General features: G+C 42.6%; 1 protein-coding gene across 6 annotated transcripts in view; it reads right to left on the bottom strand.

The window, feature by feature from the left end:
• LOC102992637 (zinc finger protein 564) overlaps nucleotides 1-18,668 on the bottom strand; it is a 48,371-nt gene that overhangs the window by 13,178 nt on the left and 16,525 nt on the right. Inside the window, exon 1 of one of the 6 annotated variants that reach the window (XM_055080745.1) lies at nucleotides 16,628-16,778. The exons of the other annotated variants lie outside the window; for them this stretch is intronic. Coding sequence (XP_054936720.1) covers nucleotides 16,628-16,630 — 3 coding nt within the window. The 5' untranslated portion in view covers nucleotides 16,631-16,778. Of the gene's footprint in view, nucleotides 1-16,627; nucleotides 16,779-18,668 lie in introns of those variants that run through there. 6 annotated transcript variants of the gene reach the window in all.

The raw sequence follows: 18,668 nt of genomic DNA, 5'->3' as shown, positions 1-18,668 counted from the left end.
TGGATGCATCTAGAGACTGTCATACAGAGTGAAGTAAGTCAGAAAGAGAAAAACAAATATCGTATATTAACACATATATGTGGAACCTAGAAAATGGTACAGATGAACCGGTTTGCTGAGCAGAAATTGAGACACAGAAGTAGAGAAAAAAACGTATGGGCACCAAGGGGGGAAAGCGGCAAGGGATGGGGGTAGTGGTGTGATGAATCGGGAGACTGGGAATGACATATATACACTGATGTATATAAAATGGATGACTAATAACAACAACAAAAATTAATTAAAACAAAAAAACCCCAAAAAACAAAACAAAGAAGAACCCCTAAAGCAAAAGCCTGACCAATTCAAACATATTAAAACTAAGGGAGTTATAAGACAAACAACAGGTGGAAGAAAATACATGCAATGTTAAAGGGTTCGTGTGCGAAGTAAGATGAACGGACACAATAGTTAAGGGAAAAAAAAAGAGAAAATAACCAAAACATGTTTAACAGAAGATGAGGGATCACGTACGAAAAAATACCTATCTGACTGGTAATAGGAAGTAATGAAACAACATGTCAAGCAGATTACATTTCACACTGATTAGGAGAAAAATTTAGTCAATTTAGTAATGCCAAGTGTTGATGACCATAGGTGACAAATACGTAAATTATGCACGAATGGAGGAAGCATCAACTGATGCACTCCACTGACTTTTCCTGTAAATTTGAACTCAATCACCATCTACAGCTTAGCAATTTTTCTCCATTGTCCAGAGGATTTATATACTTGGAGACTAATGCAAGAATATAGAAAATGTATTTTTCACGAGAGTAAAAATTAAACTGGAGAGAATTCCCTGGAGGTCAAGTGGTTAGGACTCCGTGATTTCACTGCCAAGGGCCCAGGTTCAATCCCTAGTCGGGGAAGTAAGATCCCATAAGTTGTGTGGCATGGCCAAAAAAAAATTTTTTTTAACTGGAAAAAGCCCAACCCTATAACCACTGCAATGGATAAGTATGATGAGTACCTTGACTGGCCCATAGCCACAGACCCTAGATGTGTATGAAACATACTTCTGCAAAGAACCAACCAAAAAACATTTTGACTGTAATTTCATTAATACTCATTTACTGAAAGGTCAAAACAGACAAAACTAAAACAACACTGCATAGTGAAAAGAATAGATGGTAAAAGAATGAATAACTAAACAATCAACAGAGATCATCTATGGGGCAGCATGGAGATGAGTAAGGGAGCAGAACATCATGAGACTCTAAAAACTGCCCAAAGGCCCACTTATGAATCTTGATGATTACGAAGATGTTTATATTGTTATTACTAGATCTTCCAATAAAACATTTTGTATGGGCTTCCCTGGTGGCGCAGTGGTTAAGAATCCACCTGCCAATGCAGGGGACACGGGTTCAAGCCCTGGTCTGGGAAGATCCCACATGCTGCGAAGCAACTAAGCCCATGAGCCACAACGACTGAGCCTGCGCCCTAGAGCTTACGTGCCACAACTACTGAAGCCCGGGCGCCTAGAGCCCTTGCTCCGCAACAAGAGAAGCCACCGCAATGAGAAGCCTGTGCACCACAATGAAGAGTAGCCCCCGCTCACCGCAACCAGAGAAAGCCTGCACACAGCAACGAAGACCCAACGCAGCCAAAAATAAAAATAAAATAAATTTATATAAAAAAACATTTTGTACATTCTTTTTTGAATATATGTGATGACAAAATAAATAACGAATTAATGAAGTTTGGAGAAGAACATAATTTTACTATGTTTGCCCTGTGATGTGGCAACCTGAGTTTTAATTCACAGATTCTGGTGGCAAAAACTGGTAGCAAGACAAGTGTCTATTTTGCAAGAACTGGTTACATAACCTCACCCTCATATTCACTTTTTAAAAATAAAGGGTGGGGGCTTCCCTGGTGGGGCAAGTGGTTTAGAATCCGCCTGCCGATGCAGGGGACACGGGTTTGTGCCCCGGTCCAGGAAGATCCCACATGCCGCGGAGCGGCTAGGCCCGTGAGCCATGGCCGCTGAGCCTGCGCATCCGGAGCCTGTGCTCCGCAACGGGAGAGGCCACAACAGTGAGAGGCCCGCGTACCGCAAAAAAAAAATAAATAAATAAAATAAAAATAAAGGGTGAAGGGACTTCCCTGGTGGTCCAGTAGTAAAGAATTCGCCTTCCAATGCAGGGTATGCAGGTTCGATCCCTGGTCAGGATAGTAAGATCCCACACGCCGTGGGGCAACTAAACCTGTGTGCCACAACTACAGAGCCCACACGCCACAACTACAGAGAAGCCCACACACCTAAATGAAAATCCCTGCACGCCACAATGAAAGATCCCGCATGCTGCAACTAAGACCCGACGCAGCCAAAAATAATAAATAAATAAGTTAATTAAATTAAAAAAAAAATAAAGGGTGACATGATGAACTGGTATAAAAAGATGTGGAGGATTTTTCAATAGAATAATTTTTTAAATTAATTAATTAATTTTTTGGCTGCGTCGGGTCTTCGTTGCTGTGTGCGGGCTTTCTCTAGTTGCAACGAGCAGGGGCTATACTCTGTTGTGGTGTGCAGGCTTCTCACTGTGGTGGCTTCTCTTGTTGCACATCACGGGCTGTAGGTGCACGGGCTTCAGCAGTTGTGGCTCGTAGGCTCTAGAGCACAGGCTCAATAGTTGTGGCGCATGGACTTAGTTGCTCCGCGGCATGTGGGATCTTCCCAGACCAGGGCTCGAACCCGTGTCCTCTGCATTGGCAGGTGGATTCTTAACCACTGCGCCACCAGGAAGTCCCTCAGTAGAATAATTAAGCAAAGTGTGTTGCAATATACAGACCATGTTCCCTTTTCTTGTGGACCCCATCTGAGATTTGGCTCAGATGTGTAGGCTGATGACAGCACACACTCAATGCCAAGAGGGTATGAAGTTTTTTACTTCTGTAATGGAAGTGTCTGGGGAGGGCAGGGCGGGCGTCTCAAGCAGGTGGGAAATGCCTTCGGCGAGCAAGGTGAGGAGCCTGGCTTGGGTTTTTTCATTGAGATTAGGGGGTGGGCTAGGGTGACAGTTTGTGCACATGAGCAGGAGCTTCCATGGACTTATTACTCTCTTGCCAGCATCAAAGGAAGGAACACTCAGGCTTTCTTAGTGCTTTGTACAGATGTGGGGTACAAAGAGGAATAAAGAGGAATGAAAGTATAAAGCTGTCAGCAGACAAAAATAAAAACTGAGGTCAGAGACTTCCGGTTCCTGATCTGGCATGTAAGGAGCTTAGAAGCTGGCATTAGCACCCTCATAGGAAAAAAACAACAAACTAAAAATTAACAATAGACCCATCAGAGAATTTAGGTCATGGGGAAACTGCTGTCTCCAAAATCAGTGAGGCAAAAAAGTAGCCATGTCCAGAATACTCTGTTCTTAACAAGAAGTGTCCTCAAAATAATCTATTTTGTAACAGTGCAACTGATCTGGGGCGTGCATGCATGTGTGGTGGAAACACCCACTTGAGTCTCCTCTAGCCTCCCTGCTCTCCAAAGGTGGGGGTAGAGGACAGAAGCACTTGTGACAGTGGTTTCCCCTCCTTATGTCAAATATGTGGTGTCTTTTTAACACCACTGCTCCAACTCTGTCATCAAATATGTGTCTACCAGTTTGAGTCAATATGAATGCTACCTGGAGTTAGTGTCGGACCTCACAGATTAATAAGCACACACTCCCACAAGACTGCCCCCACTTCAGCTGCTGGCCACAAACAGGGTGCCTGGGCAACTGACATTTCTACCCAGCTGCCTACAAAGTCACAGATTCCCTTGACACTCCCTCAGGTTTGGTAATTTGCTAGAACAATTCTGAGAACTCAGGAAGACACTTGGCTTTACTATTACTGCTTTATGATAAAGAATACAACTCAGGAACAGCCAAATGGAAGAGATGCATAAGGAAAAATATGGGAGCAGGGAGTAAGGGGGTGGGGTCAAAGGAAACAAAAGCAAAAAGAAACAAATGGGACCTAATTAAACTTAAAAGGTTTTGCATATCTAAAGAAACCACTGACAGGCTTGGAGATTATCATATTAAGTGAAGTCAGAGAAAGACAAATATCATATAATATTGCTTATATGGGGAAACTAAAAAGACATGATACAAATGAACTTATTTACAAAACAGAAATAGGCTCACAGACTTAGAAAACAAACTTATGGTTACCAAAGGGTACAGGTGGTGGGAGGGAGGAATAAATTGGGAGTTCGGGATTGACAGATACACACTACTGTATTTAAAATAGATAACCAACAAGGACCTACTGCATAGTACAGGGGACTCTGCTCAATATTCTGTAATAACCCAAATGGGAAAAGAATTTGAAAAAGAATAGGTACATGTATATATATAACGGAATCACTTTGCTGTGCATCTGAAACTAACACAACATTGTTAATCAACTATACTGTACTCCACTATAAAATTAAAAATTTTAAAAATTCTGTAAAAAAACGATTAATACTACATTTAAAATATTTTGTATGTCAGTAAAATATCAAAAAAAAAAGTTTAAAATAAATACAGGAGAAAGTATGGAAAGGTATGTACCAATAAACTTTTTGTGGTTAAAAAATAAATAAACCATTGACAAAATGAGAAGAGAGCACACTGAATGGGAGAAAATATTTGCAAATGATATGACTGATAAGGGGTTAATATCCAAAACATATAAACATCTCATATAACTCAGTATAAAAAAAAACCTGATTAAAAAATGGATAGAAGACCTGAGTAGACATTTTTCCAAAGAAGACATACAGATGGTCAACTAGCATATGAAAAGATGCTCAACATCACTGCATCAGAGAAATGCAAGTCAAAACAACAAGATATCACCTCACACCTGTCTGAACATCTACCATCAAAAATAACAAATGTTGGTGAGGATGTGGAGAAAAGGGAACCCTTGTACACTGTTGCTAGGAATGTAAATTAGTGCCAACTAATATGGAAAACAGTACTGAGATTTCTCAAAAAACTGAAAATAGAACTACCATATGATCCAACAATTCCACTCCTGGGTATATATCTGAAGAAGATGAACACTATTTCAAACAGATACACACACCCCAATGTTTACAGCAGCATTATTTACAATAGCCAAGATATGGAGGTAACCTAAGTGTCCATCGACAGATGAATGGATAAAGAAGATGTGGTACATACATACAATGGAATACTTCTCGGCCAGAAAAAAGAATGTAATTTTGCCATTTGCAACAACATGGATAGATGAAGGGTATTATGCTCAGTAAAAGAAGTCAACAGAGAAAGACAAATACTGTATGATTTTATTTATATGGGAAATCTAAAAGAAACGAATATAGCGAAACAAAAACAGACTCACAGATAGAACAAACTAGCAGTTACAAATGGGGAAAGTGAAGTGGGGAGGGGAAAGATGGGTGGGAGATTAAGGGGTACAAACTACTATGTATAAAATAAGCTACAAGCGTATATTATATTGTATAGCACAAGGAATATAGCCAATATCTTGTAATAACTTTATATGGAGTATAATCTATAAAAATTTTGACTTATTAGGTTGTATGCCTGAAACTGATATAATATTGTAAATCAACTATACCTAAAAAAAGTCAATGGTCTAAAAATACAACAATTGGGGCTTCCCTGGTGGCACAGTGGTTGAGAGTCCGCCTGCCGATGCAGGGGATACGGGTTCGTGCCCCAGTCTGGGAGGATTCCACATTCCGCGGAGCGGCTGGGCCCATGAGCCATGGCCGGTGAGCCATGGCCGCTGAGCCTGCGTGTCCGGAGCCTGTGCTCCACAGTGGGAGAGGCCACAGCAGTGAGAGGTATGCGTACCAAAACAACAACAACAACAACAATTGAAGCCACATACTGTCATAGGGGATTTAAAAAAATTATATGTTGTCTATAATAAAGCCACATTCACAATAAAGACAGATGGATTAAGACTAAGGGATGGAAAAAGATGTTATCATGTTAACATTAAAAGATAAGTAGAATATCCATATTACTTTCTGACAAAGCACAGAGATAAAGAGGGGCAATGCATGAAGATAAAGGGGTCAAGTCTCCAAGATGACAAAGCAATCCTTAGTGCTTATGTGCACAGCAACAACACAGTGGCAAAATACACCAGGGAAAAATGGATAGAATTACAAGGAGAAACAGACGACTCCACTATTATAGTTGGACTTCAACACCCCTCTAATAAATGATTACGAGAACCAGCAGGAAGAAATTCAGGAAAGCCACAGAGCTGAATTGAACAGTGCCCAAACAACCGGACATAACTGAAAACTGTGTATTACTTCATCAAACAATAGCAGAATACACATCCTTCTCAAGTTAACATGGGAAATTCATAAGGATAGAACACATTCTGGGGGCATTCCCTGGTGGTCCAGTGGTTAGGATGGGTGCTTTCACTGCCGTGGGCCCGGGTCTGATCCCTGGTTGGGGAACTAAGATCCTGCAAGCCGTGTGGCATGGCCAAAACAAACACCACATTCTGGGACATAAGACACATATTAACTAATCTTAAACAAGGGAAATCATACAGAATATACTCTCAGAACACAAAGGCATTAACCTGGAAATCAGTAATAGAAAGACATTTAAAAACATTCAAATACTTCGAGATTAAACAACACACTTTTAAATAACCCATGGATCAAATAAAAAGTTTCAACAGCAATTAAAAATTACCTTGATTAAATAAAAATGAATGTACAATTTACCAAAACTTGTGGAATGCAGCAAAAATAGGGTGGGCGTAGAGGGAAATTTATGGCATTGAAGGCATACACTTGAAGAAAGAGATCTGTAATTAAGGATCTAAGTGTTTAGCCTTAAAAAGTAGAAAAAGAAGAGGAAATTAAGCCCAAAGTAAGAACAGGAAGAGAAGTAACAATTTGAGAAGAAATCAATGAAAGTACAAGAAATCACTGAGAAAAATCAACAAAACACATCTATTTTTTGAAGAGATGAAATTCAGAAATGTCTATATAATAAAGACATGGGAATTCCCTGGTGGTCCAGTGGTTAAGACTCTGTGCTTTCACTGCTGAGGGTTTGGGTTCAATCCCTGGTTGGGGAACTAAGATACTGCAAGCCACACAGCACGGCCAAAAAAAAAAAAAGAAGGAAGAAAAGCCAAATTATTAATATGAGGAATGAAACAGGAGAAAATGAAAATGTAAAAGCATTTGACGAAATCCAAAATCCATTTATGATAGCACACTAGGAATAGAGAGGAACTTCTTCTTCTTGAGAAAGACCATCTACAAAAAACCTGCAGTTAACATCACACTTAACGGTGAGAAGATAGATGCTTTCCTGGTAAGATCAGGAGGCAATGATGTCCTCTCTCTCACCAGTCCTAGTCAACACTGTACTGGAAGCTTACAGAATAAAAGGACATGTAAGGTATACAGAATGGGAAGAAATAAAACTGTCTTTTGTCATGTATGACATGATTATGGAGAAAAAGAATCAACAACAACAAAGAAAACCCCTGAACTAATAAGAGTACAGTAAGACTGAGGGATAGTTAACATACAAAGTCAATGATTTCCTATAGATCCAAACAAATATAGTCAATTCATCTTTGACAAAGGATCAAAGGCAATTTAATGAAGAAACGACAGTCTTTTCAACAAATAGTGCCAGGGAAACTAGATATCCACATTGAAAAAAAGAATGTCTAGACACAGAGCCGACACCTTTTGCAAAAATTAACCCCAAATGGACCACAGATCTTATGTAAAATGCAAAACTACAGAACTCCTAGAAGGTAACACAGGAGAAAGTGAACCTATCTATGAAACAGAAACAGAATCATGGACACAGAGAACAGACTGGTGGCTGCCGAGGGGGAGGGGGTGGGGGTGGGGGAGGGATGGAGTGGGAGGCTGGGGTTAGCAGATGGAAGCTTTTATACATAGAATGGATGAACAACAAGGTCCTACTGTACAGGACGGAGATCTATATTCAATATCCCATGATAAACCATAATGGAAAAGAGTATTAAAAATGTATATATGTGTACAGCTGAATCACTTTGCTGTATAGCAGAAATTGACACAACATTGTAAATCAACTATACTTCAAGTTTTTAAAATACTGAAGGAAAAAAGGTAACATAGGAGAAAATCTATATGACCTTGGGTTTGGTGATGAGGTTTTTGATTCAACACACCAAAAAGTAGGATTGATGAAAGAAAAAAATTAGTAAATTGACTTCATTAAAATGACAACTTGCTCTATGAAAGACAGGGTTAAGAGACTGAAAATAAGCCACAGACTGGGAGAAAATCTCTGCAAACCACTTATCTGATAAAGGACTGCTATTTGAAATATCCAAAGAACTCAAAACTCAACAATAAGAAGACAGGCAACACTATTAAAAATGGACAAAATATCAGAACATGCACCTCACCAAATAAGACACATGGATGGTAAATAAGCATAAGAAAAGACGCTCCACATCATATGTCATTAGGATTGCAAATAAAAGAAGAATGAGATTATTACTAGATACTTATTAGAATACTAAAATTCAAAAAATTGAGAACAAACACCAAAGGACAGAGACAATGTAGAGCAACAGGAACCCTGTTCCACTCTCAATGCCGGTGGGAATGGAAAATGGTATGTCTACTTTGGAAAACTGGCAATTTCTTTAAATACTAAACCTATTCTTAACCATACAATCCAACAATCAGGCTCCTTTGTATTTTGCCACATTAGTTGAAAACTTATGTTCATAAAAAAAACCTGTGCATGAATTTTTATAAAAGCTTTACTCATGATTGCCAAGACTTAGAGGTAAACAAGATACCCTTCAACAGGTGAATGGAAAAATAATCACTGGAACATCAATACAATGAAATATTTTTCAGTGTTAAAAGGACATGAGGTATCAAACCAAAAAGACATGGAGAAACCTTAAATCATATTGCTAAGTGAAAGCAGCCAATATGACAAGGCTACACACTGTATTATTCCAACCATAGTTCTGGAAAGGAAAAATCTATGAGTAAGACCTTCAGCTGCCAGGAATTTTGGGTGTGAGGGAGGAATAAATGAATAGGTGGAGCACAGGGGCCTTTTAGAGCATGAAAGTAGAATACATGATACAGAAATGATGGACACAACTCATTTTATGCTGCCAAAGCCCACAGACTGTCTAACATAAGAGTCAACGCTATTGTAAATTGCAGACTTTAATGCATCAGTACTGGTTCATTAAATATAACAAATGTACCACAGTAATACTAGATATAAAAAATAGGGCAGGGACCTCCCTGGGGGTCCAGTGGTTAGGACTCCTTGCTTCCACTGCTGGGGGCACGGGTCCGATCCCTGGTGGGGGAACTAAGATCCCGCATGCCCTGTGGCATGGCCGAAAAAAAATAGAGGGCAAACTATATGAAGGCGGAGGGGTTAAGTGGGAACTCTGTACTTTGTAATCAAGTTTTCTATAAACCTAAAACTGCTATAGAGAAAGGTAAAGTGTTATTAGGAAAAAAAAAAGACGAAGTCAGATGCCTTAATATTCATCTCAGATGACTGATGGCTGAAAGAGGTCATCTTTCAATCAACTGATCTGAAGTTATTTCAATGAGCCATTTTGGTGCTTTTATGAGGCCTAAACTCTGAGACTTATAAGAGAGGGTTAAACTACACTGAATGCTGTGTTCCACAGCCCAGCATTGGATATTCTGAGAAGTGAAATGAGCGCCTTGGTTACTATAGCAGCTCTTGGAACTCTGACATGGACAGATGAGTGTTACCTTAATTTTTGTGTGTGTGGCTGCTCGGCATGTGGGATCTTAGTTTGCCGACCACGGACTGAACCGGTGCCCTCTGCAGTGGAAGCACAGAGTCTTAACCACTCGACCACCAGGGAAATCCCTACCTTGATTTATATCGTGGGTATCTGTTAGGCAAGAGATTCTCAGAATTCTTTTACCACAAAGGGGCAACTCTTAGACAATCATCCAGGGGTCTGTAAACACACACTGTCCAAGCCAGTTGCTGATCAGGGCTCAGACGGCAGCCTGATGTTTGGTCAGTTGTGGACCCTTGAGTCCCATCCTTCATCAGGCTGTCCCAAATGAGGGATGAAAAGCAGCAACTCTGCCTGAGCTGGATCAGGTATGGATGTGGAGATGCTGTCTCTAATGTCTGAAACTCTCATTGCTTTTCACTCGGGGACTCCTAAGCAGCTCACAGGGAGCCTAGGGGTCTGGGAAGGGGGTGACCTTCTTCAGCACCTGGTAAGGGACCAAGGAGAGGGGAGGCCACCCCTCCTGCAGGTAGGTTATGGCAGGGGGCCCAGGTTTAGCTGTATCTTGCCTGAAGGGGGTTTCCATAGCTGAGCTGAGCTCTTGGGGTGCTGTTCACAGCTCCCAAATCATAATGGGAATCTGTTTTTAGCACAGCTCTGTCAGAAGGGATAATTGCAGCTCGAATGGCATATAGTGTGGAGCCTAGGGCAGTTACTGATGGCAACTCCAGAGGCAGGAGACGAGGTCACTGAAGCCTCTACTGTGAATCAGTGTCTGATGGCACTAAGGGAAGTGCCTGTCATCTGGCAGTTTGACCTGAGTCTAGAGCCTTTTTGTTTTTTTGTAGGGGGAATATTCAAGGTGGGCCGATGTACAAGTGATAGTATAAATGGGCTCAAGTAAAATTCATAAACAAGGAATAAGATGCCTCCAGAACACCAGAAGAATCTAGACAAGGTTGTGGGTGCTGAGAGGGACAACAGTTATTTCCTCACTGTGTCAGGGAGAGTGGGCCCCAGGTTACCAAATAATTGTTAGGAATTTAAGCTGGGCGCCAGGAACCTCTCATCATATACCAGCAATGGCCTGTCTACTGTTTAGGAGCTCTTTTTGTCAATATATTTATATTCTGATGTCCTCAGAAAGAGGATGTCATTGGTGTAATGTCACACCTGTGCTTCTGGACCAAGGTGGCTACAGTTCAGATCCTGCCTGCAGAGACTGTGTGTGCTCACAGGGGTGTTGAGCTTCCCTGAGGGTAACTAGGTAAAGGTGTACCATGCCCCTTTGAGGTGAAGGCCAACTGCAGCTGAGAAGCTGCTGAAATAGACACTGAACAGAACAGAGTTAGCCAAATCTGTGGGAGCAGGATATTTACGTTGCTGAGTAGGTGGAGCCAGTAATTTCCATAACGTTGGGGGCTGGGAATTGGGGCTTATTTGGTGAAATCACAGCCTCAAGTTTGCCATAATCCAGTGTGAGGTGTCATTCATTTTTTCCAGGGTTGAGAAGAGACCAAATAAGGCTATTAAAAGGAGAAGCACAGGGGGTTAATCACTTCCTCACTAAACAGATTTGTACAATGTTTTTCAATCTTTCAAAACCCTGTTAAATTTACACTGGGCCATATTTAATAGGGGGTAAGGTCAGTGGGGTGTCATTTATCAATATAATTTGAAAGTGGCAAAGACTAAATTAAAATTTCATTTATAATTCACTGGATCAGACCTTCCTTGCTGGGTGTGGCTATTTTAGGACAGTGGGTGATAAGACCACGGGGAATTTAGGTGAGACCACAGTTCTCAAAGTTAAGGCAAAATACATCTATTAGTCTTCTATATGATATCTAGTAACTCCCCTAAATTTATCAGGGGTACCCTGCTTAAATTTAGTGGGATCCCAGGTATAACTGTAATTTCAGCCCTAGTATTTATTATTTGCATGAAAGTTTGAGAATTAGTGCAGCACAGCAGATGGCAAAATCACTTCATAAACTATGTTGTTGAGGCACCGAAGCCAAGTAGTGCCCTTTCATCTTTTTCGTTGTGTAAATTCTTTCTGTATATTTTGGATTTCCAATTGGGTCAAACTGTGGACCTTTGTTTCATTATTTTTTTCATTTGTCCTCTCCCTCTTGTCCCCCCCACCTCTTTTGCTTTTTTTGGTCACTGGATATATTGAATACTTTGGGGGAGGGGGTATCCTCTGGTATTTATAAACTCTACTTCTGGAGAGCCTCACACATCAGTGCTATCAGGGTCAGAGGCCTCCTCTATGATATCTGGCTGCTTTATAAAGTATAAGGAACTTGGGCTTAAATCAGGTTTGAAGGAATCCCTTGGTTGTGCCACATGGGTGCCATGGTGTTGTCCCCTGTAACCCTGAAGGTCAGGATCTCTGTTGCAATAAAGGCAGCAGCAGAACTCAAGGGTCCTGGGGAACTCTCTGGAATTACAAGTGGGGACTCAGCCACCATCTAATGACTGCCCTTCCCCCTCTCTTTTCTCTCCAGTAACTGCTCTGTCAGGAACTACCACCCAACTAGCCCAGCTCTTGCACAGGCTATCGTCTCTCTTTCCCACCTGTGCCTCACATGTTGGGTCCAACCCAGGCACTAGCACAGCTTCACTCTAACATGCAGATAAATCCCAGCAAACACACTGACCCAAGACTAATTTAAGGAGAGCTCCAATCCCATACTGCTGCTCCCAAATGCCTAGAAGTTCTTAAAACTCACAATTCTGGTCGGCTGAACACAGAACTGAGCCCTGGTATGGTCAACAATGCAACACAGGGCAGCACAGCTCACAGCTCGAGCTGCCCAGCACCCAGCAGCCCACAGCGCCGGCCGCCATCAGACAGCAGAGCAGGTGAGCGAGTCAGAGCAGGAGAAGACAGACAGGTGGTGATCATGTCTGGCCATGCCGCTCACAGTGCCAGCTGCTATGGTCACCTGCAGAGGTGTGGCTGAGGCTGTCACCGGTGTAGTACACACGCACCGAGAGGGTAAGAAAAGGGTTACGACTCATAGAAGAGAGGTCTCGGGGGAGAGAAGGCCTGGCCTCTCAAGCAGCTCTGGAATGGCTTCACAAACCAAGAAAAGGAGCCTGGCCCGGGTGTTCACTGTGGGTGGAGGGTGGGACCGAGGCAAAAATTCTTGCCCAAGGGCAGGAGCTTGTGTGGCTGGAACCCCCTGCCACCTCTAGAAGGGAGGCCACCCAGACTTCTCATCAGCTTGTCCAGGTCAGGGCACAAGGGGAAGAGGGAGGTGTTAAAAAGAAACAGTAGGCCCCAAATGGAGTCATTTGTGCTAAGCCCATGTCACCAAACCAAGACTTAATACCTAACCTAATGTCGTCTTAACCAGGAATGTCATCTTAACCAATCTGGAATTTTCTGGTCAATACCAACGAGGTAATCTGCCACGTAGGTTTTTCCTTTTTTTAAAAAAAAAAAAATTTATTTGGCTGCGCTGGGTCTTAGTTGCAGCACGCCGGATCTTCGTTGCAGCATGTGAACTCTTAGTTGTGGCATGTGGGATCTAGCTCCCCGACCAGGGATCGAGCTCGGGGCCACTGCATTGGGAGCACTGAGTCTTAACCACTGGACCACCAGGGAAGTCCCCGCATAGGTTTTTTTCTGTCCCTCAAAAAAAGATGAGATAATCCACTCTTTCCTTACCTCTTCCCCCTTCTGCTCATCTAAGCCTTCCATCTTGGACACCTCTCTACTTGCTAGATGCGATGCTGTCCAATTCACCACCAATCACTTAATAAAGCCAATAAGACCTTTAACATTTATTTAGTTTAATTCTTACTTTAACAGATTGGTGAGGCTTTAACTGTGAGCAAACATCAAAAAATGCGGAGTCTGGGGACTTCCCTGGCAGTCCAGAGGTTAAGACTTCGCACTTCCACTGCAGGGGGGCACAGGCTCAATCCCTGTCGGGGAGCTAAGATCCCACAAGCTGTGTGGTGTTGCCAAAAAAAAGAAAGAAAGAAAGAAAGAAAAATATGCATTTGCAATTGCTTCCTTTTTGATAAAGAAAACACCAAATCAAGATGCTCAAGAAATGATCAATACTGGTTATTTGGGGGTGGCTGAACCAAGAGCACTGGAGGGGCCAGGGTGTTCTGGAGTGAGTCTACTTTAGACCTTCTTATCTTAACAGCCTTTTCCTAACCTTTGCATGATTATTTAAGATTAACTGAGTAATCTGCATAAACCATATTTTTCTATTTAACAGCCTTTATTTTAATTAGCTTGCTTTTAATTTTTTAAACTTATTTTTTACTTTTCTATGGAGGAAACCATGCTAAGATTTACTCCTTTAAACATTTAACACTTATAAAAAGCATAAAAAATGAAACGTTTCATATCTCTTTCTAACTAAAATTACAAGAGAGGCATCATAGTTTCTCCTTATATCTCACTCTAGGGGTTATTTCAGAAATAAGTAATGTGTAATGCACTAGGAATTTGGGTCTAATACATTAAATATACTAGGATTTTCAATGACTTAGGTAAGTTTTGAATACTTTTCCTCATATCAATTAAAGGAATTCATTTGCTTCAGTAACATTATAGCACTTAACATTTCAAAGCTCTCTAAGGACATGCACATACAAAAACTGACTTACAAATGTAAAAACCACCTGAGAACTCAAATACACCCATCTCATATGTTGAGGATCCCTTGCCTAAAAGGAACAAATACTCTGTTTGGTTCCAGAATTCCTGGCCTTACTCCCACTATGTCTCTCAATCAACATACATTTAAAGCCTGAGACCTATAAATATTATACACTCACACAGTAAATTATATCACAAACCATTAAGGGAAACTAGAGTTAAGAGCTGCAGTATTCAATATATAAACATATACAAGGAAAGAAATGCAAATATTTCAATCAGTGAGATAAGCATCCTGTTTCCCTACAGTTCAAGAAGAAAACCCAGATTTCCAAGCTTGAGGTCCAGACTCCCCCTGTGGGGATACAACCCCTAGAGTGTGTCAGTCCCTGGTGATGGAGGGTAAGGACACCTGAGCAGCCATAGAAATAAACTCTGGAGGCTCCAACATAATGCAAATGCTCCCTTCTCAGGCTTCAATTCTTACAAGTGAGAAAACTCTTGGCCAGATTCAATTTAAAGTTCTAACTGAAATGTACTCTGAAACTCATCAACTATTGTCCAGGAGACAGAACACCTGACCTTCACAGGCTTTCTCAATGTGCTCATATTACTCTGAGTGCACCTACACTGCAAATGCAACTCAAACCTGTATCTCCAAACAGGCACCAAGAAAATCACAGTTATAGCTTCAGAAAGGGCATCACTCCCCACTCTCCACCCACCATCACAGGTGCATCCTCAGCTTTCCAGGGATCCGTATCTTCTCTTACTATAAAGACTCCTTCCACAGTGGGTGCAAGCAGGTAGGACACTTACAGGGGGAGGCTCCCCAGCAAGAACAACTGGTCCTCTGAGTACTTCCCTTTGCAGGCTTAAGGGGGCCTTAGCTCAGAAATACTGACCACAGGTCTGGGTTCCCCACTGTTGTTGCCTAGGACACCACTGATATTTTAAATGACACAAACCCAGTGTTTGAATAATCCAGCACAACCATTCTAAACCAGGATTTATGTATAAAGGAATAAAGAAAATTGTAAGGCATTTTTCTAGTTCAAGAACAAAACACACAAATGTCTATTCCTTTCAGAAAAAAATGTCAGTTAATTATTATTTCCATGGCAAGGAACTGTTTGGAAATAATCATAACTGAAGAAAACAAAAAAAGAGATCTCGAATGTTACATGCAGTCACTCATGGGATGAAAAATTTTAACTAATGGAATGGTATAATGGAATATTTTGTTTTATTTTTTCTGAAATTTACCTCTTTCTTCCCCTTTGGAAATATTTTGTACTCTCTTTCAAGATCTATTGATTAAATACATTTACAGTTATCAAAAACCGAGACTTAAAGTGAATAAAGTCACAAACTCAGGGAGGGACAAGGCTGACCTGGAACTATGATAAAAAGATCACCCAGGAGTCTCCAAAGAGGAACCTCCACCCAAAGGGCTCAAACAGGATGTCTGTGCCCAGGAAAGGTCCGGGAGGGGGGAAGCACAAGACTTATACAATGTAGTTCCAGGTGGTTAGTCTCTGATTTCTTCTCATGGAAAATATACATAGACAAAAAAACGAATCTTTAAAAAGAACCATTCACGGCTCTGTGGAGAAATGATACAATTAAAATACTGCGTAGTCTGAAATGCACCGTGGAAGACAAAGAGTTAATAATGAAGCTACGAACTGGAGAGGGGAAGATGGCGTTTGGGAACGTGGGGAAAGATCTGGAAATCTAGGCATTTACTGCCTGCCCTGGGAAGAGCTAGGGTGCAAGAACAGGGTCGTGGATTTGTGACCCTGTTTCTCAAAATTTGGGTAAGTGAGGGGGAAAAGAGTCCCCCCACCCCGGGGAGAAAGGAGGGACTGGGGACCCCAAAGACCACAGCTCCTCCAACGCAGGAACCCCGGATACTGAGTCACGATTGTCCCCTGATCACCCTCCCCGTGGACACCACACAATCTGGAGTAGATCCGGCCGCAGTAGTGAGCGGAGAGGCCGCCCTGGGTCCCGATTGCCGGCGGAGCCTCCACGCTGCCTGCCGCGCCGGCTGTGGACTCGGGTCCGCAGGTCCGGAGTTGACCGCGGGGAGGCCCAGGTCCCACCACGGCCAGTTCCAACTGGTCCCTCCGCCCCCGTCTCCCAACACCAGGCTCCCCAACTCACCATTTTTCGGTTTCTCGGCTTCCCTGTCGTCCACCCCACAATTGCTGCGGCAAGTGCAGGTCTCAGCGACAGAGGATGCCGCGGAGCCACCGGAGCCCTTTAAGGGCATCCAGAGAGGACGTGCTGCGCGGCGGGAGCAAATGGGAAAGAGCGAGCAGTCCACGCCACCCCTACGCGTTACTGGAGCGTCGCCCACTGGCGCCCACACGTACGTAACCAGCGACCCCCCTGATTGGACAGTTCGCAAGGCCCCGCCCCCGTGCCTGAGTGACAGGAGGCCGGAGTTCTCGTCTTTGCGCTGACCTTGTCCTGGCAAGGGGCCAGAACTGTAACCTCCGTGGAAACTGCACTGAACCATAAGGCCACGAGGCCCTCACGGAACTGTGACACTTCTTCACAGCCACGGAGACTTAAAAGTGACCTCACCATATGAAATGAGTCTGGCTCCACTTTTATCTTTGACCATTTCCTGTGAGAGACGCCCATCCATCCCTACCTACACCCACTCATTTGATACTTCAAAAGCCTGCCGGCCTCAGGGGCACTTGGCTCTGGTGGGAGGATGAACCCCGCAGTCCTAGACCAGCCCTGAAGCCTCAGACACTAGCATGTGTGAAACACTGAGAGAAACCACCGGAAAACCTTTTCAGTGTAATTCCTTGTTTGTTGAAAGGTCAAAGGAGGCAAAACTGAAAGACTACTGCTGAGTGAAAAATGACAGATGGCGAAGGTATGAAGGATAAACAAAGAATCACAACCACCGTCATGTATGGGGCAGGACCAAGATGAGTGAGGGATGGGAACTTCAGGACACTCTCACCACTGCCCACAGGCCATTTATGAATCTTCATGAAGATTCCAAAGATGTTTCAATTATCACTAAATCTTGCCACAAAACATTTTGTATATTCTTTTCTGTATATTTGATGATAAAAATTTCAAGCAGTAATTAAGTTTGGAAACAAACATAATTTGTGTATGTTAGTTTGTCCTATAATGTGGCAATCTGAGTTTTCACTCGCGGTTTTGGCAGAAAAATCAGTAAGCAGCCAAGTGTCTGTTGAGAAAGAGTGGGTTCCATAAATGCATCATATGTAGTTTTTAAAAACAAAGGGTATTGGTATTGCTATGAAAAGATCTGGAGGATTTATCAATAGAGCAAATAAGTGCAGTGTATTGCAATATATATACCACGTTACCTTTCCTATAACCTTCGGAGACAGATGGACCCTCGACCGCCCCCCCCCACCACTGCAAGTGTTGGTTGAGTAGTGGAGACTAACACACACCTACCAAGAATATATGAAAGGGTTAATTACTTCTGTAACTGAGGTCTCTGGGGAGAGCAGGGCAGGCCTCTCAAGCAGGTGGGAAATGGATTGAGAACAAGGAAGGGAGCCTGGCCTGGGTTTTTTAAACTGAGGTTAGGGGGTGGGCTAAGGTGGAGGTTCACACACAGCCTTTCTTATCACCTTGTACAGATGTGGGGCACAAAGGGAAGAAGGAGGGGTAAGACTCTAAAGTTGTCAACTGTCAAATAATGGAAAATACATATACTGGTTTCTGCCCCTGGTTCCTGGCACCCAGCTCCTAAAAGCTTGTAAATTCCTAAAGGATAAGAGCACTTGGAGCATCTCTTGTTCCGCTGAAGCGACTCCGGGCGGGCTCGTGGATAGCTGCTGGCTGAGGGCTGGTCACCAGAAAGAGCAAGCCACGATCAGGAGCTTGGAATTTTCAGCCCAACACCCCACCCTCCAGAGAGGGAATAGGGCCTGGAAACGAAGTTAATAATCAATCATGCCTACGTGAGGAAACCTCCGTAAAATCCCAAGGGTATCCCAAGGGTATAGGGTTCGGAGAGCAACCAGGTTGGTGAGCACATCCACATGGGGGAGGGTGATGCACCCCAACTTCACACGGACCCTCCCAGACCTCACCCTTTGTATCACTTCATCTGGCTCTTCACTTGTATCCTTTATCGTATCCTTTAATAAACTGGGAAATGTAAGTTAAGTGTTTCTCTGAATTCTGTGAGCTGCTC

The sequence above is a fragment of the Physeter macrocephalus genome, chromosome 2 (genome assembly GCF_002837175.3).
Source record: "Physeter macrocephalus isolate SW-GA chromosome 2, ASM283717v5, whole genome shotgun sequence".
NCBI classification, from domain to species: domain Eukaryota; kingdom Metazoa; phylum Chordata; class Mammalia; order Artiodactyla; family Physeteridae; genus Physeter; species Physeter macrocephalus.
Note: the sequence above shows the minus strand (reverse complement) of the source record. Positions and strands in the feature narration are given on the sequence as shown.